Genomic DNA, 25,278 nt, shown 5'->3' on the forward strand with positions numbered 1-25,278 from the left:
AGTAAAAGCTTCCACTGATATTCAGGTATTGGTTCTGAATGGTAGTGGATGTGTTATAGTTGATGTGCTGGGGGAAGAAATGTATCAGGATTTGTGTGAGAAATCTTCATAGGTATGAAATAAGAGAAGGGACTGAATGGGACCAAGTAAAGATTCCTCAGACACTGTAGATAAAATAGGTCAGCCCTTAGGCCTAAATTTCAGAAAGTCAGGTGATCCCTATTTTCAGAGGGCTTAAGAGCAGAAAAGGTCAAATGCTAGGTCTAAGCTTCAGAAAGTCACTTGACCCTCAGGAAGTAGACAGTGTTGTTGACCATTGGTCCATAGTTATTTCCTTTTCAGTCCATTTAATGAATTTAAAAATCAACAGGAGTTGGGGATGGGGTTGTACTCATATCTTTTCTGCTCTACAGTTCATTCTCTGTTTCTGCTATGTATCACACACCATGCTGGATTGTCCAGTTGATGTGATTGAACCTGTCCTTGCAAGAAGTGCATAAATGCTTTCTGTTTGTATCTGGAGATGCCTCCAAGTAGTCAATTTGGGTAAGGGGCATCTAGCAACCCATCCCACACAAACTTATTCATCATTTTTATAGAATAATATTTCATTATCTTCATATATCATAATTTATTTTATTCCTCAATTCCTCAATTGATGGACATCTGTTCATTTTCCAATTGTTTGTTACCACAAAAGGAGCTGTCACAAACATTATTTTTGCACATGTGGGTCCTTTTCCCTTCTTTAAGATTTCCTCTCACCAGCTTTCCCAGACTCTGTCTGAGCTGGGCTGAATACCTTTTCTACCACAGTGAGACTGACCTTTCTTGAAGTTTTTTCATGCTATCTTGAGGTGAAGAGTGGTTTCATTCCATCAGACTCTGTTCAGAGGCTTGGTTTCATGTGTTTTTCTAGGGAAACTGAGAGAGTTGTAGCAGCTTCTGGGCTTTACTCTGCCTTCTTAGCTCCATCCTTGGAATGACTACATTCTTAAAGACAGTTGTTAAATCCATTCTTTCCTTGGATCAAGAGTCTATCATCCCTATATTTTAAGACATGGTCTATTTTCCTTAAAATAGTCAGTAGCATCTATTTAAAACCATCAGCAAGCATCATATGTAATGGTGATAAACTATAACCATTTCCAGTAAGATCAGTAGTAAAACAAGGTATCACCATTACTATTCATATTGTATTAGAAATGTAGCTTTGGCAATAAGAGAAGAAAAGTTGATTAAAGGAATTAGAGTAGGTCATGAGGAAATCAAATTATCACTCTTTGCAGATGAGATGATGGTATACCTAGATAACCCTAGAGAATCAACTAAAAACTTAGAAATAATCCACAACTTTAGCAAATTGGCAAATACATCCACATAAATCACCAGCATTTTTATACATCACTAACAAAATGCAATAGCAAGAAATATAAAGAGAAATTCCAATTAAAATAACTGTAGATAATATAAAATATTTGGGAATCTATCTGCCAAGGGAAAATCAGGAACTAAATGAACAAAACTATAAAATACTTTCCACACAAATAAAGATTTAAACAACTGGAAAAATATTGGGTGCTCTTGGATTGGTGGAGAGAATATAATAATGATGACAATATTACCTAAATTAACCTATTTATTTAGTGCCATATCAATCAAACTCCCAAGAAACTCTTTTAATGATCTAGAAAAAATATTAACAAAATTCATTTGGAAGAACAAAAGGTCAAGAATTTCAAGGGAATTAATGAAAAATGCAAATGAAGGTGGTCTAGTTGTACCAGATCTAAAACTGTATTAGAGTAGTGGTCATCAAAACCATTTGGTACTGGCTAAGAAATAGAGTAGTTGATCAGTGAAATAGGCTAGGTTCCCAGGACAAAATAGTCAATGACTATAGTAATCTAGTGTTTGACAAACCCAAAGACCCCAGCTTTTGGGATAAGAATTCACTATTTGACAAAAATTGCTGAGAAAATTGAAACTAGTATGGCAGAAACTAGGCAATGACTCACACCTAACACTCTACACCAAGATAAGATCAAAATGAGTTCATGATCTAGACATAAAGAATAATATTATAAGCAAATTAGAAGAATAAAGGACAGTTTACCTCTTAGATCTGCGGAGGAGGAAGGAATTTGTTCTCTCTCTCTCTCTCTTTTTTTTTTTTTTTTAATAACTTTTTATTGACAGAACCCATGCCAGGGTAATTTTTTAACAGCATTATCCCTTGCACTCACTTCTGTACCGATTTTCCCCTTTTCTCCTTCCACTCCCTCCCCCAGATGGCAAGCAGTCCTTTACATGTTGAATAGGTTACAGTATATCCTAGATACAATATATGTGTGCAGAACCGAACAGTTTTCTTGTTGCACAGGGAGAATTGGATTCAGAAGGTATAAATAACCTGGGAAGAAAAACAAAAATGCAGATAGTTCACATTCGTTTCCCAGTGTTCTTTTTTTGGGTGTAGCTGCTTCTGTCCATCTTTGATCAATTGAAACTGAATTAGCTCTCTTTATCGAAGAGATCCACTTCCATCAGAATACATCCTCAAACAGTATCGTTGTTGAGGTATATAATGATTTCCTGGTTCTGCTCATTTCACTTAGCATCAGGTCATGTAAGTCTCACCAGTCTTCTCTGTATTCATCCTGCTGGTCATTCCTTACAGAACAATAATATTCCATAACATTCATATACCACAATTTACTCCACCATTCTCCAATTGATGGGCATCCATTCATTTTTCAGCTTCTAGCCATTACAAACAGGGCTGCCACAAACATTTTGGCACATACAGGTCCCTTTCCCTTCTTTAGTATCTCTTTGGGGTATAAGCCCAGTAGAAACACTGCTGGATCAAAGGGTATGCACAGTTTGATAACTTTTTGAGCATAGTTCCAAATTGCTCTTCAGAATGGCTGGATGTGTCCACAATTCCACCAACAATGTATCAGTGAACCTGTTTTCCCACATCCCCTTCAACATTCCGCATTATTTTTCCCTCTCACTCTAGCCAATCTGACAGGTGTGCAGTGGTATCTCAGAGTTGTCTTAACTTGCATTTCTCTGATTAATAATGATTTGGAGCACATTTTCATATGTCTATAAATAGTTTTAATTTCTTCATCTGAGAATTGTCTGTTCATATCCTTTGACCATTTATCAATTGGAGAATGGTTTGATTTCTTATAAATTAGAGCCAATTCTCTCTATATTTTGGAAAAGAGGCCTTTATCAGAACCTTTGACGGTAAAAATGTTTTCCTAGTTTATTGTTTCCCTTCTAATCTTGTCTGCATTTGTTTTGTTTGTACAAAAACTTTTCAATTTGATATAATCAAAATTTTCTATTTTGTGGTCAATAGTGATCTCTAGTTCTTCTTTGGTCATAAATTCCTCGGAGGAAGGAATTTGTGACCAAAGAAGAACTAGAGATCATTATTGATCACAAAATAGATAATTTGATTATTTTAAGTTAAAAAGTTTTTTTGTGCAAACAAAACTAATGCAGAAAAGATTAGAAGGGAAGCAATAAACTGTAAAAACATTTTTACATTCAAAGGATTTGATAAAGAATTCATTTCTAAAATATATAGAGAATTGACTCAAATTTATAAGAATTCAAGTCATTCTCCAATTGACAAATGATCAAAGGATATGAACAGACAATTTTCAGATGAAGAAATTGAAACTATTTTTAGTCATATGACAAGGTGCTCTAAATCACTATTGATCAGAAAAATGCAAATTAAGACAACTCTGAAATACTATTACATACCTCTTAGATTGGCTCAGATGACAGGAAAAGATAATGACAGATGTTGGAGGGAATGTAGGAAAAGTGGGACACTAATACATTGTTGGTGGAATTGTAAATGGATCCAACCATTCTGGAGAACAATTTGAAACTATGCTCAAAAAGTTATCAAACTGTATATACCCTTTGATCCAGCAGTGTTTCTACTGGGCTTATATCCCAATGAGATTTTAAATGTTTATTTATTTAAATGTTTTAAACGAGATTAAAAATGTTTGTGGCAGCCCTTTTTGTAGTGGCAAGAAAGTAGAAACTGAATGGATGCCCATCAATTGGAGAATGGCTGAATAAATTATGGTATATGGATTTTATGGAATATTATTGTTCTGTAAGAAATGACCAGCAGGATGATTTCAGAGAGACCTGAAGAGATCGACATTAACTGATGCTGAGTGAAATGAACAGAACCAGGAGATCATTGTACACGGCAACAAGAAGACTGTACAGTGGTCAATTTTGATGGATATGGCTCTCTTCAACAATGAGAAGATTCAACCCAGTTCCAATTGTTCAGTGATAAAGAGAGCCATCTACACCCAGAGAAAAGACTGTGGGAACTAAATGTGGTTCACAACATAGCATTTTCACTTTTTGTTGTTGCTTGCTTACATTTAATTTTGCTTATTTTTTTTTTTTTACGGTTTGATTTGATTTTTCTTGTGCAGCACAATAATTGTATAAATATGTTTACATACATTAGATTTAAATCTACCATGTTTAACATATATTGGACTACTTGTCTTCTAGGGGAGGGCATGAAGGAAGGGAAGGAAAATTAGAATACAAGTTTTTGCAAGGGTGAATGTTGAAGAATTGTCTATGCATATGTTTTGAAAAATGAAGTTTTAATAAAAAAAAAGACATGGTCCAGAGAGCAAAGTACCATTTCAAAAAATATCTCCTAAGCCAGATGTCCAATTACCAAATTAATTTTTCCCTTCTGCATCCTTTGCCTTCAATAGGCAGAAGTGAAAAAATTTGTATCCCCATGGTCTTTAGTTTCTTCCTCAACACTATGTAATCTTAGGAAATACTTTTTTTTTTAGTATCATAGTATTATTTATGACCCCATGAATAACCAGAAAAAGATAGCAGTCACCTAAAAGTAAAAGCAGAGGCTGGATTTTTGTCCACAGTATCAAGGTTACTGCAAAAAGGATTTCTGCATGGGTGAAATCTGGACTGCATGATATGGTCTCCTCTAACTCTTGATTCTGTGATTTCATGAATATAATTTATCTATTCTTGTATAATTCTGAATAAATTACGATGTCTTCTTTTACTTTGTTTTGCCTTGCCATCTACTTTATCAGGATATCAATAGGTTTTTGATGATGATGTTATCAAATTCAAGATTTTAAAATAGTAGTAATTATCTATTTCAATTTTTGTGGGTCCATGGACCTTGGATACATAAATGTTCAAATACCCCAGGCACATATCACAATTATGAGTGAGGGGAAAGTGAAAATTTTCAAGTAAAAAATGACATCCAATAGGAATAATGAGGTTTTCATATACAGGGCAAAACTGACAGGTGTTGGATATGATTGCCATAACCCCTATGCCACAGTCCCTTGATGAACATTTACAAATTGCAATAGCCTTGACCATACAGTAGCACACATGCCTTTCTATTCCCTAGCCACCCACAGCCACAGAGCTCTGCCAATCTCTGCAGTAATTTTCACAGCAATAAACACTTCAGCCTCTTGCAATAAATTGCTTAGTTGATGTTTTGCTAAATAACATCTTCCCACTTTCTACTTTGTCAGTCAATAGCTTTTCCTCTGGGTCCTGTAATAAAAACCTTAAAAAAAAAAAAAAAAAAAAAAAAAAGAACCCTGCCTCTACCCTTTAACTTCTCTCCATTTATTTTATCTGATCTTCTGAACTCACAGAAAGTCCCCAGCTGTCAATTTACCTTATAAATAAATTAAATGAGCAAATATAAGTAAAGGGCATTATGGCATAGTAGATCCAAAATCTGTCTCATACTGGCCATGTGAACCTCATAAGTCACTTAACCTCACTGTGCCTCTGGTACCTTTAATAATATAATTTGAATAACAAATGTGAATCTTCACCAGTAAAGGAAGTTTCCTGATTGGAGATGTTATACTAATGTGTGTGTACACACACACACACGATACAGTCATGTGCATATATTTCCATATATATCATATATGCTTACATCTATCTATCTATCTATCTATATATATGTCTATACATGTTTCTATTGATTTCTATACATATACAAGTGTGTGTGTATAGATGCATACATACACATATATAACTAGGCCATGCATATTTTTCTACATTGTATTTTATTGCAATTATTTAATTACATATAGTGTCTGGTTATTAAGTGCTAGGGATATGTATATATAAAATATTTTGATGACAATAATATAACTATATACCAACAATTAATTCCATTTTCTCCATTAATTCCTGTGAAGATTGAAATTCTTCTTAATCTTAGTAGATAGTTATGACTAAAAAAATCATCATTTGCTAGCCAACTTCCTACTGATAGTCCTCTCCAAGTTAAGTGAGTGAAATTGTTTTACAGACCACAAAATTCAGTTCTTCATTATTGTTGTTCAATCATTTCTGTCATGTCTAACTCTTTTTGACCCCATTTGGGGCTTTCTTAGCAAAGATACGAGAATGGTTTGCCATTTCCTTCTCCAGTTCATTTTACAGATAAGGAAACTGAGGCAAAAGGGTAAAATGAATTACCTAACATCACACAGTAAGTGTCTGGCACCAGATTTGAACTTATCTTTCTAATTCCAGGCCCAGCTACCTAGCTGCCCTTATCCCTCATCATGCCCATTTTCAAAATCCTTTTGGTTTCCTAGGATCTGCAGAGTTCACAATCTTATAGCCTTCAAGATCCCAGGATGTCTGGCAAGCTATGATAGAGTGTGTGTGAATGTACAGTTATCTCTTCCACATTGCAGGGGTTAAAGGTGTGGTACTCTTTTGATCTAGAAGATCCACATAAAATTTTTTGTCCCTTCCTTCATATTAGAGAAATAGTTTGAATTATTATGTTATTAAAAGATAAAATATGTTTACATTAAACAATGAAATACATATATTTTATGCATTTCTGTTTTTCTAAACCTTTTCTGTGTTGCCAGCTGAATTGTTTGTCAACTGCAAGTGCCACAAAACTTCCCCAAAATTCTCATTTAATTTCTTATGTCAAACCTCAACACATGGAAAGCACAAAAAAGAAAGTCACAATGTGGAAGGCTAACTGTAATCTCATTGTAGAAAAACAAGAGGAGGGTCATATTTATTCACTATTTTCATATTTATAAAACTCTTTTCTCTCAAGAACACTTGGAACTAAATGATTTAAGCATTAATGGATGATTTTAAAGATCAGGATGATGACCCTCAAAGACTTGTTGCTAATGGTAAATCATCTATTTAGGGTCATACAGGTAGTAAATTTAGAAGCTTGATAATTCACAACTGAGTCTTCCTGCAATACAATACTGTAGTTAAAACCTGGAAAGGTTGTCTCATATATAGAATAAAAGCAGAAAAATAGACACAAAGGATGGAGGAAAGATTGATATCTTCAGGGGATTCTACTAAAGGGTTTTTGACACAGCTGTTCTTCCTATCATTTGCACAAGAATCAAAAAGATGTTGAGGCTGAGAAAACTATAGGGTCACAGGCTCCATCAATAAATTCTATCTTATACACATCATATTTGTAAAGATGACATAAAAAGAAAATAAGTGACAATTATTGGAAGGGCTTTGGGAAGGCCAGCATACTAATGTACTGTTGGTGGAGCTGTGAATCGATCCAGCCACTCTCCCAAAAGCAATTTTGGAACAGTTACTAAATTGTGAAATTCCTTTTGCCCAATGACACCACTATTAGCCAGATAATTTAAGGGGGCAAAGAAAGAGGGACATGCCCCATATCTACAGAACATTTACTGCTGTACTTTTTGTGGTAGCAAAAAACTTGGAAAATAAGGTAGTATCAATCAATTGGCAGCTAATTGATGCTGTGGACAGAGTTCAAATCCCACCTCAGACATTTATTATCTGTGTTGTTGGGGCAAGTCACTTAATCCCTATTTGCCTCAGTTCCTCATCTGTAAATATGGAGACACACAGGAGAAGAAAATGACAAACCATTCCAGTATCTCTACCAAGAAAATCCTACATGGAGTCACAAAGAATTGTATATATATTTTAAAGAAACTGTATATGAGCGATTCACAGTTTCATGTCTAATCTTTATTTTCTGTTTCTTGTATATTGAAATATTATCATTTGTTGTCATTTCTCATGTTCAGATGAATAAAAATCAAAAAATATTTTAAAAATAAAAATAAAAAATTTCTAAAGCAGTAAAACAAAAAAGATGGCATGACAAAAAATGTCAAACAATGAAACCCAGTGACTTTTTTGGAGCCCTGTCCTCAGTTCATAATAATAATCCATTGCTTTTCTGTAATCTTTTATAATATACAAACCTCTTTCATATAGGCAATCCAATTTGATTCTCATGACAACTCTCTGGCAGCCTCTGATTCATATTAAGAGAGTCAAGAACATTTGAGATTTTTTCCTCAATTCATAGTTTATTTTTTCCAGTTACATGTAAAACAAATTTTAAACATTTGTTTTAAAAGTTTTGCGTTCCAGATAGCCTCCCTTTCTTTCCACCTCACCCCCTGCATTGAGTAGGTACATGTGAAGTTATGAAAAACATTTCCATAAAAGTCATGTTGTAAATTAAAACATAGATCTTCCCCCCCCAAAAAAAAAACCTTCAAAAATAAAGTAAAAAACAACAACAACAGTATACTTCAATCTATATTGAAATACAATAAGTTCTTTCTCTAGGTATGGATAGCTATTTTCATCATAGTCCTTCAGAGTAATCCTAGATAAGTTTATTGCTGAGATTAACAAAGCCATTCATAGCTGATCATCCCACAACATTGCTATTACTTTGTATACAGTATACTTTGCATGAACTCATGGAGGAATTTAGAGGTTTTTCTGAGAGCATCCTGTGTATCATTTTCCATAGAACAATAATATTCCATCACAAACACATAACACAACTTATTCATCTATTCCCCAACCAATGGGCATCCTCTCAATTTCTGACAATTCATCCAGAGAAAAGAGCTTCTATAAATATTTTTGTATACATAGGTCTCTTTCCCAGTTAAAAAAAACTCTCTTGGGATATATGTCCAACAGTAGTATTGTTAGATCAAAGGTTATACATGATTTATAGTCCTTTGGGCATGGTTTCAATCTGTCTTACAGAATGATTGAATCACTTCACAATTCTACCAACAATGCACTCAGAGCATTTAAGTTTTAATTTTGGCTCTGTAATTTCTTATTTGAGTGACACTGGGAAAGTAACTTAACATTTCTGACTTGGTTTCTTCCTCTGGAAGAACAGAGTATTATAGTAGCTAATCTCTATGGTCCCTTCCAACTTGAGAACTATGATTCTATGATCTCTACTTTACAGATGAGGAAACTGAGATGAGAATCTCAAAGTTACTTATCCAATTTCACACAGTTATCAAGTTGAGTAAATTGATTTTAGATTTTACTATGATTACAATGCTTCAATATGCATTCTGCTGATTGACACATAAAAATGTGAAAAGCATTAGGAATTTTTAGCCTTTTGTGGTATATATATATGTATATATATATTTATATATACATATATGTGTATGTTGACATGGCATATAATAGAGGAGAAATGAAATGAAAGAAAAGGAAACAGGCATATTGATATAAACTGTACATTTCTATATCAGTAGAAATTTCCCCAGGAATAGAGTGGAGGAATGTAAATGCTGGTAGAATGGGTGATAGGGATTTCATAAATAATATATAGATGATTTTGAGAGTTGATGGAGATGAAGTATTAATTGACAGGTGAGAGGAGAGAGGCTCAAGGTCCAGAGGTTGTAAGAAGGAATATGAAATATCGGAGAAATTAGACCTATTTTGCTTGACCCCAGAGAGGAGAAGCAGGACCAATGGAGAAATACTAACAGGTAGGCAAATTTTCAATATAACAATTAATTTGAGCTGTCCTAAAATGGACCTGCTGATAAGGAAGTAAGTCCCTGTTCACTAGTACTATTCAACCAAAGGCTGTATGGATAACCACTTTATAGACATATAGTATGGAGCATTCCTATTCAGACAATGGCTAAAATAGACTTTGAGATTACTTTGAACTCCTGGATCTTCTGCATGCAATAGAATAAGAACATTAGTGTTAAAATTGGAGTTACTAAGGGTGGGTGAAACACACAGGGCAGTTATCTAGTTAGAAGCTAGTTTAAAATCACAAGACAGGTGATACAGTAGTTATAGCATCAGGTTGGATTCAAGACCTGAATTCAAATCTAATCTTGGACATTTACTAGCTGTATGACCCTGGACAAATCACATAATCCTGTTTGCCTCAGTTTCTTCATTTGTAAAATGAGCTGGAGAAGGAAATGGAAAGCCACTCTGGTATTATTACCAAAAAAACCTTAAATGAGGTCACAGAGAGTTGGACAGGATCAAACAACAACAACAACATATCCCTGGAAATGAGCTTTAATGACTCAAAGACCAGGCATGTCAGAGCTTTTCTTTTAATCTCTACAAGATAACTGAGCAGCATTTCAGATGTGTTAAGTTATTGAAGTTAACACCATAGCAAAGAAGTGAAAATACTAGATGCATTGAAAGAAAATGTGTTAGTCTGGGTGAGTTACAATCACTATGGAAACTACATTTTTTTCTAATTTAAAACAACACAAAGTAATAAATCTATGAGAGTTAAAAAAAAACAAACAAAAATAATATTCCATTACTGTTTTTGAGTTGATGAAAAAACAACTTAAGCATAATCCTAAAAGTATAAGATCAATTAAACATTTATTAAGTGCCTCTTATATTTGAAGTAGTATACATATTATTGGGAGTATTCTGGTTCCTTGAAGGGGATTGGGGCACCTTTCCACCAAAGCCCAGTGACTTTTTACAGGTTTTTTATAAGACTCTAACAGGAGCAGGAATTGGGGAAAAGAAATAAAGAGCCTAGACTTAGGGACTAGAAAAACTCCTGGGAAATTGGTGGCTAGTTGATATTTAACGTTCCAGCTAGCTGCTTATGGGAAAGGGGCTTTGGGTTTTACTGCTAGCCTTACTCTGACAGAATAACTCAAGGAGTTTTTGACTTTTGTCTTTTGGCCCTTTGGGGAGGGGAAGGGAAGAATTCTCCTTTTAGTCAGATGAGGAGGGGGTATTGCTGGAGTCTTCACAGATTTGAACCCAGAACTTCTTGATTTTAAGTCTTATACTCTGACCACTATTTAGCCATTGCTCAAAACAGTTTTGGGAATCATTTCTTCTTTGGGTATTGTCTTCATAGCTAGTTTATAAATCATGTAAGAAAATTAGTATAATTTCTTTAACATCACATCTCATTTTTGAGAAATGAAATTATTCCCCTCAAGAGTTTGCTAAATTTGGCTTTGAATGACTTTTGGCTGTGCCTAAACTTTAGTTCAACCTCAAAGGACAAAACTTTGCCACCAATGGGGATATTCAATAAGAATGAAACACAGTGTCTGTTAGCTGATCTCCCAAGATATGGAATTCTATAAATAGTCTGAGCAATGACAGAACATTAGAATGAGTAGTAGCCTGGGTGCTCCTTTGGAGAGGGTAATATTTACTTGCCTTTTCTAAGTTTGGGTCATTTTGTTTAAAAAAATTAACCACAATTCGTATACTATAAATTAACTGGTTAAGCTCTTGAGCACAAAAAAATGATGGTATTTAAAAGATGCAAATGGTTAATTTAGCTATATTGGGATTCATATCAACTAAACTTATGATTTATGATTATTAAATCATTTAGGCTGACTATACTTGAATAATCATGTTATATGAGATTTTAAGAGTCATATCATCATAATTTTACATATATATGTATATATATTTATACATATATACATATATATATATACACATAATTTTTTTTTCCTTTAATACATTTTGGGGAGAAATTGTTTGCAAGTGCATTCTTATTCTTCTTTTCTATGGCTCCCATTCTCAGACACTCTTACTCTTTTCTTTCATTTATAGTACAATGAACTAAATGTTACCCAAATTATAAATAAAACATTGGTGTACACTGAATCATTCTTCTAATTCCTCGGCTTCTTACCTAAGATCTAACAAGAGTCAAGAAGAAGAAAAATGGGGATAAAATTTCTTGTAACTTTCAGGTATTTTTAGAAAGGTTCCTATGGTTTTTTTTTTTCTGGCATGGTAATGAAGATAGACAAACATGAGAGAAAGACAAAAAATTACATGCTGGGGATCTCTTCATGCTAGAGGAAGGAAGGATGCAAACATTTATTAGTGACTATTATGTGCCAGGCACTATGCTAACTGCTTTATAAATTTTATCTCCTTTGGTCCTCACAACAACCCTAGGAGGTAAGGGCTATTATTATAGTCAAGGAAACTGATAGCAGAGAGTAGTTTAGTGACCTGCAAAGCTAACAAGTATCTGAGGCTGGGTTTGAATTCAGATTTTCCTGATTCCAGGTTCAGTATTTAATCTGGAAATAGCATTTACATTTTAATTCAATGAGGGTAGGGGTATGGAAACTAATTTCAATGGTGTTGTGGGGTCGTGGAAACTCCTGCTGATGTAGAATTGTAACTTTTTGTTTTAAAGAGAGAATGGAGGAGGTAAGAAGGGTTTGGCTCTGAGAGATTAAGTCATTTATTTGAACATGATTATAGAACCAATGAATCTGAACTCTCAGATTCGGTCTGAATTCACTTATTTTCAGTTACATCTCACCCTTTGTTAACCCATTTGATTTTTTGTTGTTGTTTTTTGTTTTGTTTTGTTTTTGGTAAAGATACTGGAGGAGTTTGCCATTTCCTTCTCTAGCTCATTTTACAGGTGAAGAAATTGAGGCAAATAGAGTTAAGTGACTTGCTCAGAATCACACAGCTAGTAAATATCTGAGGCTAGATTTGAACTCTGGATAATGAGTCTTCTTGATTCTAAGTCCAATGATCTATCTACCCATTGTACCACTTAAGCTATCCAATGAATCTGATGAAAGTCTTAAATTCAATTTTTCATGTCTTCAAGAACAGCTCTTTATCCATTGTCTATAATTAAACATGAATACTTACATTTTCTTAAGTTAATAGGTTTACATAATGTTTTTGTTTTTGCAAGGCAATTGGGGTTACACAACTAATAAGTGTTATGTATCTGAGGCTGGATTTGCACTCAGGCCCTTCTGACTTCAGAGCTCTATCTACTCTATCCTGGGCTCTATCTACTGTGCCATTTAACTGCCCCTTCCATAATGCTTTTTTAACTGTCCTCTCTGTGATTTATTTTGTTCATTTACAAAACAGAGATAACATTTGACTGTCCTTTTTCCCTTTCCCCTTCTCCGATAGTGACTTTATTCCATACTTTTTTTCTTCTATCCATTCAAGTTTTAAAAAACTCTGGCTGTTTTTTTTTTTTTCCTTCCCTCCGCTTCTCCCAGCTATTTCCAGGAAGAATCTGTTAAACACAATGAATACTAAGATGCTGAATTTCCTAGACCCCTTTCAGGATCTGCACTAGGGCCAAATCTCTATAATGTTCCCACTGAAAAATTGGACTCTACCCCTGGAACCTCCAGGGCCTGGACCTCCAGAGTACCTTCACCACATCTCCAAGCATGTCATTGCTTGAGTAACACTCCCTAACTCGATACTTTCCAGCTCTCCTTTATGTGTTGACCTCCATTATTAGAATGAAAGATCCTTGAAGGCAGGGACTTTATTGTATAATTTATTGTATCTATAGTACTAAATAGAACTAAGGTATAGAGAAAGAAGTTAAATTTAAATGTCTCATCTCTAGCAATCTCAGATACAAATGGCAGACAAAAGTCACTTCTGTCAATACAATATAAAGAGTTCACTGGTCTCTCAATGCTTAAAAGCTAAAGCTTAGACCCTTCTAGATTGTTCTAAACTTGTCAGATAGAAGGGTTTTTTGGTTTGTTTATTTTTGAATAGAGGTTCTTGTGGGTTCAGGGTAGCTAGATGGGGCAGTGACTAGAGCGCCAAGTCTGAAGTCAGAAAATGCAAATTCCTGAATACAAATCCAGCCTCAGACATTTATTAACTGTATGGTCCTGGGCAGATCATTTAACAATGTTTTTGACTTATATGTAAAATGAGCTGGAGAAATGGCAAACCAATCTTGTATCCTTGTCAAGAAATGGACTCAAATGGGATCATGAAGAGTTGGACTTGACTGAAATAACTGAACAGTGAGTGTTTTGTAAGTTCCATTAAAATCATAACACATAGAGTAACTGATAGAGCAGGATTTGGAATACATGTCTTAATTCTTATTTCAATTCTCTTCCCATGTATTGCATTATTAAAGGTAATTAAAGAAATACCTCTAAAAGTTTATCATCTTCAAAGGAAATACTAGAAGGGACATTTTCCCACTTTTTATATACACAAAACCAAATTGGTTGCCTGGAAGTGACCATTCTTCTCCAGGTCCCCAACAACTCCTCTGTGACACTATCCTAGGATGAATATCTGCCTGTAACTGGGCTCTGCTATGCAGTCTGACACATTCCTGATGCTGGCATTCTCTGCTGAGGAGAAACCTGGCACTAATGTGATGTGCTGTAGATAGGGAAGAACATCTCTGGCAATAGGAGTGTATGGAGCAGCTTGGGCACCACAGGCCCAAACTGTTCTTGGCTCCAACTCTGGCTCTCTTATCGACTTTTCCAAAAGCCTGGGAGCATTTGAGGATTCCTCTCTCTTATGCTAGAGCTATGCACGCAGGATGCCTTCTCTTTGAGATTAATATAAGAGGAGGCAGCTGAAATCTGAGCCACTGAAGTGGATGGCAGCATTTCAAGCAACATCTTAGACAGGAATATCAAGGTTATGCTCAGGTGTGATGACTAGACAACTTGGCAAGGGCTGGTTGGCTGGATTGTGTTATTTTCCTACATCCTGACCTCCTTGATGTATCCTAGGGCAAAGTGTTTTTCAGTAATAATCTAGCCACCTAGTGTTGGGATGATTACTCTTTTCTTATTGAGCTAGCCTAATTGGCACATTCTCTCTCTTCCCCTTTTCCCTCTCCTTCCTCCACCTTTCTCTTTCCCTCCCTTCCTAGTTTCTCTCCTTTTCCTTCTTTCCTTCCATCTTCTCATTAACTTGTTAAACTGTCATCTTTATATTTACACATTTAATTCCAGAGAACTGTTTGTGGAGAGTGGGTTCCCTTATTCTCTCCAAGGAGTTTCCAATGGTTACATATATCTCCTATCTAGCTCCATTCAGCTTTTCAGGATGAAACCTTCTATGTTAATGTCAATGCCAAGGTCATCCACTACCAGTTATCCTGTCTTTTGTCCAGCCACTGAACTTCAGTGACTCAGGAAGAGATAGTGAGACTGTTGATTTGTGCACCTCTGCCTCACTTAACACCCATGATGTCACTTTTTTTTTTCTGAAAGTGAAGGATGAACAACGCTAAATCTACTAGTGAAACTACTCCTCCTTCCCCAACAACACAATTGTAATGGCAAAATCCATCGGGTACAATCCCTGATCTACTGAAGTTATTGGGCAAGCTATTAGCATGATACTCAAGGACAGAAAACTTAAATGGTGCAAATAATCCTTATTGTTGTTGTTTTAATTGATTAGTCATGTCTGATTCTTCATGCCATTTGGGGTTTTCTTGACAAAGATACTAGATTTGCTATTTCCGTCTCCAGCTCATTTTATAGATGAGGAACCCGAGGCAAACAAAATTAAGTGATTCCCCAGGTTCACACAGCTAGTAAGTATCGGAGGTCATATTTGAACTCTGGATCCAGTATTCTATCCATTGCTTTACCTAGCTACCTGAATATTCCTTGGCATTGTTTAAAAAAAAAAAAAAAAGAAACAGGTCAGTGGTTTTATGACCACAATTGGGAACAGAATGCAGGACTATAGATATACTCCTGGGATCTCATGAATGCAAATGAAAATGTATGGCAGCTGAGTTGCTGAGAATTGTGAATCATTTGGCAAGTTCAAAAATCCTAGGGGAGAAAGAAAGCACTATATTTTACTGTAAACTGAGAAAATCATTTTCTCCCTCAATTAGGAACAGCTGACTCTCTAGTACTTGTCTAAAGGAAAGATACACCAAACAATGTCATACAAGTAAAAAAGAAAAGTTCCAAGTTATTATTTATCATTGCTGAAGGACTACCTCCTAATTATGTTATTGAGCATGTATTTTGTCATCTATTCATTAAGGTCCACATTTAAAAACTGGTAAGAGCTGCACAACTACAAAAACAATTTTGATGTTAAAGAATTCAAAGATATATGAAATATTTTTATGTTAAAATGAAAGTGAAATGAAAATATATGGAATTTGAAATAGCAAGAATTTATTAGTTTGTTTCTTATATTCATCAAAATTTTAAAAATTAATTTTAAAAACACCCTTAAGAAGGATTGTTTCTTTACTTGTGTAGCTCTCACTTTGCCAATCTCCTGATGAGAAGGCTGGTTTATAGATGGTTGGGTTTTTCCACATGGGTTAGATAAACAGCAAGATCCTGTTTAGTGTAAATAATGAGTTTCATGAAATGGTCTCATGTATTCAAATTTGCACAATTCAAAGTTATAATTATCCAAAATAGGGTAAGAAATTCCAGGCCAATAGAGATTACACACACGCACACACACACACACACACACACACACACACACCCATATATTATATATAGGGGAAAAAAAGAAAATAAAAGGAAGGAAAGAAAAAAGAAAAAGAAAGGAAGAAGGAAAGAAAGAAGGAAGGAAGGAAATAGGAATGAAATAGAAATGAAGGAAGGAATGAGGGAAGAAAGGAAGGAAGAAAGAAAAAAGGAAGGAAAGAAAGAAGGAAGGAAAGAAGGGTAGACTTGGTCAAACTAGTTTCATAAATGTATTTAGATGGATAGATAGATGGTCTGGTTATACTGGCTTCATAAAAATATATAAATGCACATATTTATATATACATACACACAATACATAGATAAGCCTTCTTGCTCTTTACCATAAAAAAATGTAATGATAACTTCAGGACTTGGTCACATTTTTAAGTGAAGATCACACTGTCAATAATGGCTTTAACTTTTAAAAATTCTCCTCCCTTCAATCCTCCTTCCTCAGTTTTTTTCTATATTAATTTCCAGTTGCTACTCTGTTTTGTAAGTCATGAATATTTTAGGATGGTTCCTACTTACCTGTGACAACACTGGGGATTTTGGACAGAAAACTCTTTACTGTCCTGATGGGTACCCCGCCTGTCTTATCATCCTGCATCTTTGTAATGATATCTTCAATCTGTAAAGGAATGAGAAGAAGAACTTTAATTTCTTGGAATATACAAATGCAGAGCTACATTGTACCCACATAAGAATAAATATATTAATTTGGACAGCAACTTTAGATACACCCCAAAGTTTGCATTCACTTAATCAACTAACAAGTATATATTGAGAATCTATAATATGTACATCATTATGCTAAGAACAAAAAGGAAAGAGATATAACCCCATGAGAAAATTAGATTCAAATGCCTGTATAAATAAATGGAGAATTACAAAAGTGATTGGCATATCTGTGGATATATGTGATGGAAGATATATTGTGTAATGAAGTGGTTCCTCTTTCCCAAATTGGAATTATTTGTATTACAATATGAATGTCTACTTAAAAGCACTAAATTTTTTTCCTGCTTTTAAATTTTTTTCTCTGTAGTATTTTAGTTTTCCAAATGCATGTAAAGATAGTTTTCAACATTCATTTTTGCAAAACTTTGTGTTTTGCAATTTTTCTCCCTCCCTTCCTCACCTCCCTCCTCCTCAAGACAACAAACAATCTGATATAGGTTAAATATGTGCTAACTAAAGGTAGTAAATTATAAAACATAATAGGATATCTTGTCAAAAACTAGGTGATAATATAGTATGCACATTTCTGGGACTATGGAAGCCACAGGTATATTCCAGGTCTGACTTCTCATCCCCCCCAGTCAATAACATCTAATGGCTACCTATCACTTCTAAAACAAAATAAACCCCACTTTGACACCCAAAGTTTTTCATAGCCCACTCCAACCCTTTCTAGTTTTCTTACATCTTATACCTGCCAATGCACTCTTTGATCTAGTGATATTGGCCTCCTGCCCATTTCAAGAACAAAACTGAAATTCTGGGATCCTTTCCTGTGGATGTCCCTCATACCTAGAACACTCCTAATCTCTCAGTCCTAATTCATATGGCTTCAAATCCCAATTAAATTGAAATTCCTACTTTCTACAGAAAGTCTTTCTCAATCCTTTTTTATTCTAGTGCATTCCCTCTGCTAATCATATCTTCCTGTATACAGCTTGTTGGTACCTATTTGTTTGCTTGCTGCCTTTCCCATTAGATTGTGAGCTCCATGAAGACAGGAACCCTCCCTGTATCCCCAGTATTTAGCATAGTGCTTAATATATAGTAATGCTTATTGCTGTTCAGTCATTTCAGTTGAGTCTAATTCTTTATGACCCTATTTGGGGTGTTCTTGGCAAAGAAGCTGGAATGGTTTGCCTTTTTCTACAAAAGACAATGAACTCTTCATTTATATATTTTACATAAGGAAACTGAGGCAAAGGGGCTAAGTGACTTGCCCAAGGTCACACAGCTAATATGTGTTTGAGGTCATAATTGACTGTTTTATTAAAGCTTTTTATTTTCAAAATATATGCATAGATAGTTTTCAACATTCACCCTTGCAAAATCTTGTGTTCCAAAATTTTTTTCACTCCCTTCCCCTCCTCCTCTCCCCTAGATGGCGAGTAATCCAATAAATGTTAAACATGTGCAATTCTTCTATACGTATTTCTATAATTATCATGTTTCACAAGAAAAATCAGATCAAAAAGGAAAAAATGAGAATGAAAAAAAACATAAGCAAACAACAAGAAGTGAAAATACTACATGGTGATTCACAGTCCCCACAGTCCTTTCTGGGTGCAGATGGCTCTCTCCATCACAAGATCATTGGAACTGACCTGAATCAACTTGCGATCGAAAAGAGCCACATCCATCAGAATTGATCATCACATAATCTTGTTGTTGCTGTGTACAATGTTCTCTTGGTTCTACTCACTTCACTTAGCATCAGTTCATGTAAGCCTCTCCAGGCCTTTCTGAAATCATCCCGCTGATTTTTTTTAATAGATCAATAATATTCCATAACATTCACATACCATAATTTATTCAGCCATTCTCCAATTGATGGGCATCGACTCAGTTTCCAGATTCTTGCCACCACAAAAAGAGCTGCCACAAACATTTTTGCACATGTGGATCCCTTTCCCTCCTTTAAGATCTTTTTGGGGTATAAGCCCAGTAGAAACACTGCTTGGTCAAAGGGTATGCACAGTTTGATAACTTTTTGAGCATAGTTCCAAGTTGCTCTCCAGAATGATTGGATCTGTTCACAACTCCAATGTATCAGTGTCTCAATTTTCCCACATCCCCTCCAACATTCATCATTATCTTTTCCTGTCATCTTAGCCAATCTAAGATAGTAGTGGTAGTGAGTTCAGAATTGAATTCACAAAGATATTTTCCTGACTCCAGGCCCAATACCTAATCATTGTGCATTAGCATCTAGTTATAGATGCTGCCAGTAAATGCTTAATAAATGCTTATTAACTAACATTCAAATAACAGATATGGAATTCATAGGATGAATAACAGAAATAAGGTTCAAAGTTGGGGACATTCCTCAGAGACTGAGCCAGCATGAGCCATTAGATAATGAGTAGTTCTATACAATAGAGAGAAGCATTCTCTATGAAGAGGACATTGGTATATAAGGAAGGGGAAGAAAGATTGCACCAAATTTTATTATTATGAACATATTTCCATATTTGTCATGTTACATAAAAAAAAATCAGACCAAAAGGGAGAAAACATAAGAAAGAAAAAGCAAACAAACAAAAAAGTGAAAATACTATGCTTTAAAATGCATTCAGTCTCAATAGCTGTCCCTCTGAATGTAATGGATATTTTTTATTCCAAGTCTGTTGGAATTGTCTTGAATCACTGTGTTGCTAAGAAGAGACAAATAGTGGATAATCACGTAATCTTGTTACTGTGTACAGTGTTCTCTTGGCTTTGCTTGCTTCATTCAGCATCAGTTCATATAAGTCTTTTCAGGTGATCTCACCAAATTTTAAGATGCAGAGATTATCCTCTGGCTAGGCTACAAATTCCATATTGAACTTGAATCACTAAAAGTTGAATTGGCAGAGTCTAATTTCTGATGTGAGAAAGATGCAGCCTATATCTGATCCACTAAGATAGCTGTGAACCTGCCTTTTTTGGGGAGGGTTGTCAGCAGAAGAGGAAAGGAGAGAAAGTATGAAGTAGCACTGTTCTTTCTGCTAACCATGAATGTTAAAACATTAGAATGGACTCTGTTTTCAGATATAGTGTCCTCTATCTGAAAACAGAAAACAGAAAACAGTGTCCTGTTTTCAGATACAGTGAAAGAATCTCAGAGCTGGGAGGAACTTAGCAGGTAACTAAGAGTTCAACCCCACCATTTTGTTCATGGAGATACTGAGAATCAGAGAGATAAAAGTCAGTTGCCTAAAGTTACAGTAAAAATCAGTAACAGACTGAAAAAAAGAGGAGGATTCAAAATGAGAAATGATTAAGCAGGGAAATTACACTTCCATTCTGGGGCAGCTAGATTGGTCAGTGGACAGAATGCAAGGTCTGGTATAAAGACGACCTGAGTTCAAATGAAGCTTTAGACACACACTAGCTGTGTGAACATGGGCAAGTCATTTATCCCTGTTTGCCCCAGTTTCCTTATCTATAAAATGAGCTGGAGTAGGAAATGGTAAACCAATCCAGTATCTTCACTAAGAAAATCACAACTTATTGTTATTAAGGTTATTAAGAGTCATATATGATTGAACAACATATTCCTTAAGTGGTATGGTGAGCAAGAAATATCCACAGTGAACAGAGTAGGATCATTCCATTGGCTCAGGCAACCTGAGTTGTTGGGACAGCTTTCAAAGTGGCAAAAAAAATACAACATAGCAGACAAAGCCTTTCCAAGGACAGACCAGGTTCTGTCATGTAAGAAGAAAATGCCAATAACTTGTTTAAATTAGCTAAATCATTAAATACTTTTGCCATTTTTAAAGCACCTTTACAAGTCATTTAATTTGCTCTTTCCAACAATCACATGAGGTAGGTAGAGAAGAAACAATTTATCCATACACTGATATTTGTTTTAGTTCTCAAAGCACTTTATAAATGCTCTTCTCTAGTCTTAATTATATCATTGTGAGAAAAGGATAGAAACAGGGTTTCCTAGATTTAGCAAACTGGCTCATAAGAGTTAATTGTTAAATTTTCAGTATGAGCATTTAGACTTTAGATAATGGCCAATACTACAAGTCAGGACTTGATTTGTTACTTTATTGATTATCTGGCTTTAAGAAAATGATGGGAAAAAATGTTAATGATGTGGTTTAAACTTAAAACATTTGTTGCATGAACATTTTTCCTTTATTGAGCCAATTATTAGATACTTACCTTTGGATGGAGTCAATGCCTTTTAAATTTTAACATTCATTTTTATACATTTTTGAGTTTCAAATTTTCTTATTTCCTCCCTTTCCTTGTCCCTCCCTAAGAGGGCAAGAAATTTAATATAGGTTATATATATATGTGCAATCATATAACATACTTCTAGATTCATCATGTTGTAAAAGAAGAAACAAACCATAAGGGGAAAAACATGAAAAAAAAAAAAAGAAAACAAAAATCTGCATTCATAGTCCATTAGTTCTTTCTCTGGAGGTGGAAAGCATTTCCTCCCATGAATCTTTTGAAATTATCTGCGATAAATGTATTGCTAAGAAGAGCTGTCATTAATTAGGTGATTGTCATACAATGTTGCTTTTATTGTATACAATGTTTTCCTGGTTCTGTTCACTTTATCTTGCATCAATTCATGTTAAGTCTTCCCAGGTTTTTCTGAAGTCTGCCTATTCATCATTTCTTATAGCAAAATAGTATTCCATTATATTCATATAATATAACTTGTTCAGCCATTTTCTAATTGATGGGCCTGGGATTTCCATTTTGGGGGATATTGATATTGATAATTTCAACTGTTGCCATCTTAATAAGAATATAACTTAGCATATCAACAAAGCTATAGAAGAAGTATTTGTCTTTGTTATGGATTATAGTACAAATTGGGCAACTGATGTGTGCCTTAAAAGTCTGTAAAGAGATCTGAGATCATGCTTCAATTATGTTTTGATTTTTTCCTGGGGTGATAAACTATACCTTTGGCATGATGAGAAAAGAGTTGTTTCTTTTTATGAAATTGCACTTTCTCAGGGAGTACTGATGGGAAAGTTTGTTCTTCTAAAGTGTTTGACTAAGTTTTGAAGTTTAATCATTTAGCTTCTGGAAGCATCCATTTACAATGTATTGCTGAACTTGGAATAGTTCATAGAGTATAAATCTTTCTCTTCTGTCACAATAGATACACACTGGCCATTGGCCATATTTGTGTGAAGTGCTTGGCACAGTGGTTGGCACATAACAGACATCATTGCTTATTTAATTATTATTAATGCCTATCCCCCTTCTCTTTGTAACCCTCACATCTACTATTGCTGTGCCTTCTTCAATAAATATTTGTAGAGGGGAATCACTTGCTGATATTAGTAAGTTAGTAAGATCAGTTAGTAAAAGGAAAACAGCATAAAGATTTTGAAAATGATGCATGTTTTGGGACCAGTGAAATTTTGGAGACTAGAATAAAAATTTATATTTATAGCTCAAGTGATCTAGATGGAAATTCAGTGACAACTAAAGGAATGAAAAGAAGCCCATCACTCAGGCCATTAAGTCAGTCTTTGATGGAAATCACTTCTAGTCTGTGCTGATATGGAGAGGATTTAAAGGACGGATTTAGCTGAAAGAGTTTCCATAATTCATTTCCAGTCTGCTGAACAATCTAGCTCCTATGATAAGCCTTGAAAAAAAAAGCATTTATTGTTTATTTTCTAAGCAGATAGAAGTTCCTTTTCCATAGTAATTCATTATTTACCAAGATTAGACATCACTCTTCAACCACCAGGATAAAAACTCATAAGAAAAGATAGTCTTTGTTGCTATTCATTAATTTATAATGAAACATGCATCACTGTAATAATAGCTTACATTTAAGTGTATTTTTAAAATTTTGAAAAATTATTCAGCAAACATTTATTAGATGCCTACTGCATAAGGCTGGGGACAGCTAAATATTGTTTTTATAAATTTGTAGCATCTATATTAGTTATTAAATAGGTATGATTAAGTATATACTTAAACATTAAATATATCAAGTATATTCAATATATTAAGTAATTATTAAATCTTAAGTGTATGGAGAATTGGACTTGAAGTCAGAAAGATGAGTCTTCCTGAGTGCAAATCTGTCCTTAGACACTTACTAGGTTATGTGACCCTGGCAGGTCACAAACCCTGTTTGTCCCAGTTTTCTCATCATTAAAATGAACTGGATGAGGAAATGGCAAATCACACCATTATCTCTGCCACCAAATACACAATTCCCCACAATGATTTCTCCCTTCAATGAAATCTGGGCTAGAAGCAGATCTGGTGATTTAGGGAACATGGCTATTCCCAAGATTTTTGGAGTACAGAAGCCTAGATAAAAGCATGGGAATATGCAGTGAAACATTATGTATGAGCCAAAAGCAAGTCAGAAAGGATGGCTGTATCACAGAGTATACAAAGGTGAACAAGGCATTTAAAAGACCAAAAAAGATAGAAAGAATTCAGCTTGTGAAGAATTTTAAATGACAGAGGGATTTATATTTGCTCTTAGGTGATAGGGAGCCATGGAAGTTTAATGAGTAAAATCAACCTGCTATTTCTGTGGAGGATGGAATAGAGTAGAGAGAGACCAGAGGTAGGGAATCCACTTACAAAGCTATTGTAAATAAGCCAGGTGAAAGGTGATGAATGCCCAAGCAAGGATAATAACTGTATAAATGGAGAGAAGGGGAAACATGATATATATCACATAGAGAGAAGTTACAAGATTTGGCAATTGATTTGCTATGTGAGGTGAGTAAGAGAGAGGAGTTAACTTTTATCTATTTATTTATTGGCAGCAATCAGAGTTAAATGGCTTGCCTAGGACCACTCAGTAAGTCTCTGATGCTGGATTTGAACTCTATGTTCCCATCTCCCAGGTTGGTTGGTGCTCTATTCACCTGGCTGCCCAGAAAAAAGAAAAAAGAATGATACTAATGTCAAGGAACTGGAAACTGAGTGAATGTCCATCAGTTGGGTACTGGCTGAATAAGTTCTGGTATAAGAATAATATGGAATGTTCTATAAGAAACAATCAGCAGGATGAGTTCTGAAAGACCTGGTCTTCTTTGGTCTTAATTATATCATTATGACAAAAGGATAGAAACCAGGTTTCCTAGATCTGGCAAACTGCCTCAGAAGAGTTAATTGTTAAATTTTCAGTGTGAGCATTTAGACTTTAGATACTCTTACAGGAACTGATGTTAAATAAAGTGCGTAGAACCAAGAGAATATTGTGCACAGCAACAACAAGATTATGTGATGATCAACTATGATGGATGTGGCTCTTATCAACAGTGAGGTGATAATTCCAATTATCAATAGACTTGGGATGGGGAGAACCATCTGCATCCAGAAAGAGGACTGTGGGTACTGAATGTAGATCATAACATAGGATTTTTACCTTTTTTACTGTTGTTTGCTTGCCTTTTTCCTCATTTTTCCCCTTTTTGATATGATTTGTCTCATGCATCATGATACATGGAAATATGTTTAGAATAAATGCACATGTTTAACATTATTGGATTAATTGCTGTCTAGTGGAGGGGATGGGGGAATGGAGGGAGAAAAATTTGGAAGACTAGGTTTTATAAGGGTGAATATTGAAAACTATCTGTGTATATATATTGAAAATAAAAAGCTAATATTAAAAATGATACTAATTTTAAGAAACTGAATGACTAGGAAGATAGTTGTAATGTTATAATAATAATAAGGAATAATAAGAAAGCAATAATAAGGAAGTTCAGAAAAGGCTTAAGTTGGGGGGGAATATAATGAGTTTTGTTTTGAAAATGTTGAGTTTGAGGTGCCTATGGGATATGACAGTATCACAGAGTATATGAAGGTAAATAAGGCATTTAAAAGACTCCAAAAGACA

The 25,278-nt window shown here is 34.8% G+C and overlaps 1 protein-coding gene across 3 annotated transcripts in view; it reads right to left on the bottom strand.

Annotated features, from left to right (window-relative positions):
• RGS6 (regulator of G protein signaling 6) overlaps positions 1 to 25,278 on the bottom strand; it is a 643,116-nt gene that overhangs the window by 195,519 nt on the left and 422,319 nt on the right. For all 3 annotated transcript variants that reach the window (XM_051977664.1, XM_051977666.1, XM_051977665.1), the window contains exon 3: positions 17,220 to 17,319. In XM_051977664.1, the coding sequence (XP_051833624.1) occupies positions 17,220 to 17,319 (100 nt within the window). The remainder of the gene's footprint in view (positions 1 to 17,219; positions 17,320 to 25,278) is intronic.

Source organism: Antechinus flavipes, chromosome 2 (assembly GCF_016432865.1).
Source record: "Antechinus flavipes isolate AdamAnt ecotype Samford, QLD, Australia chromosome 2, AdamAnt_v2, whole genome shotgun sequence".
Lineage (NCBI taxonomy): Eukaryota > Metazoa > Chordata > Mammalia > Dasyuromorphia > Dasyuridae > Antechinus > Antechinus flavipes.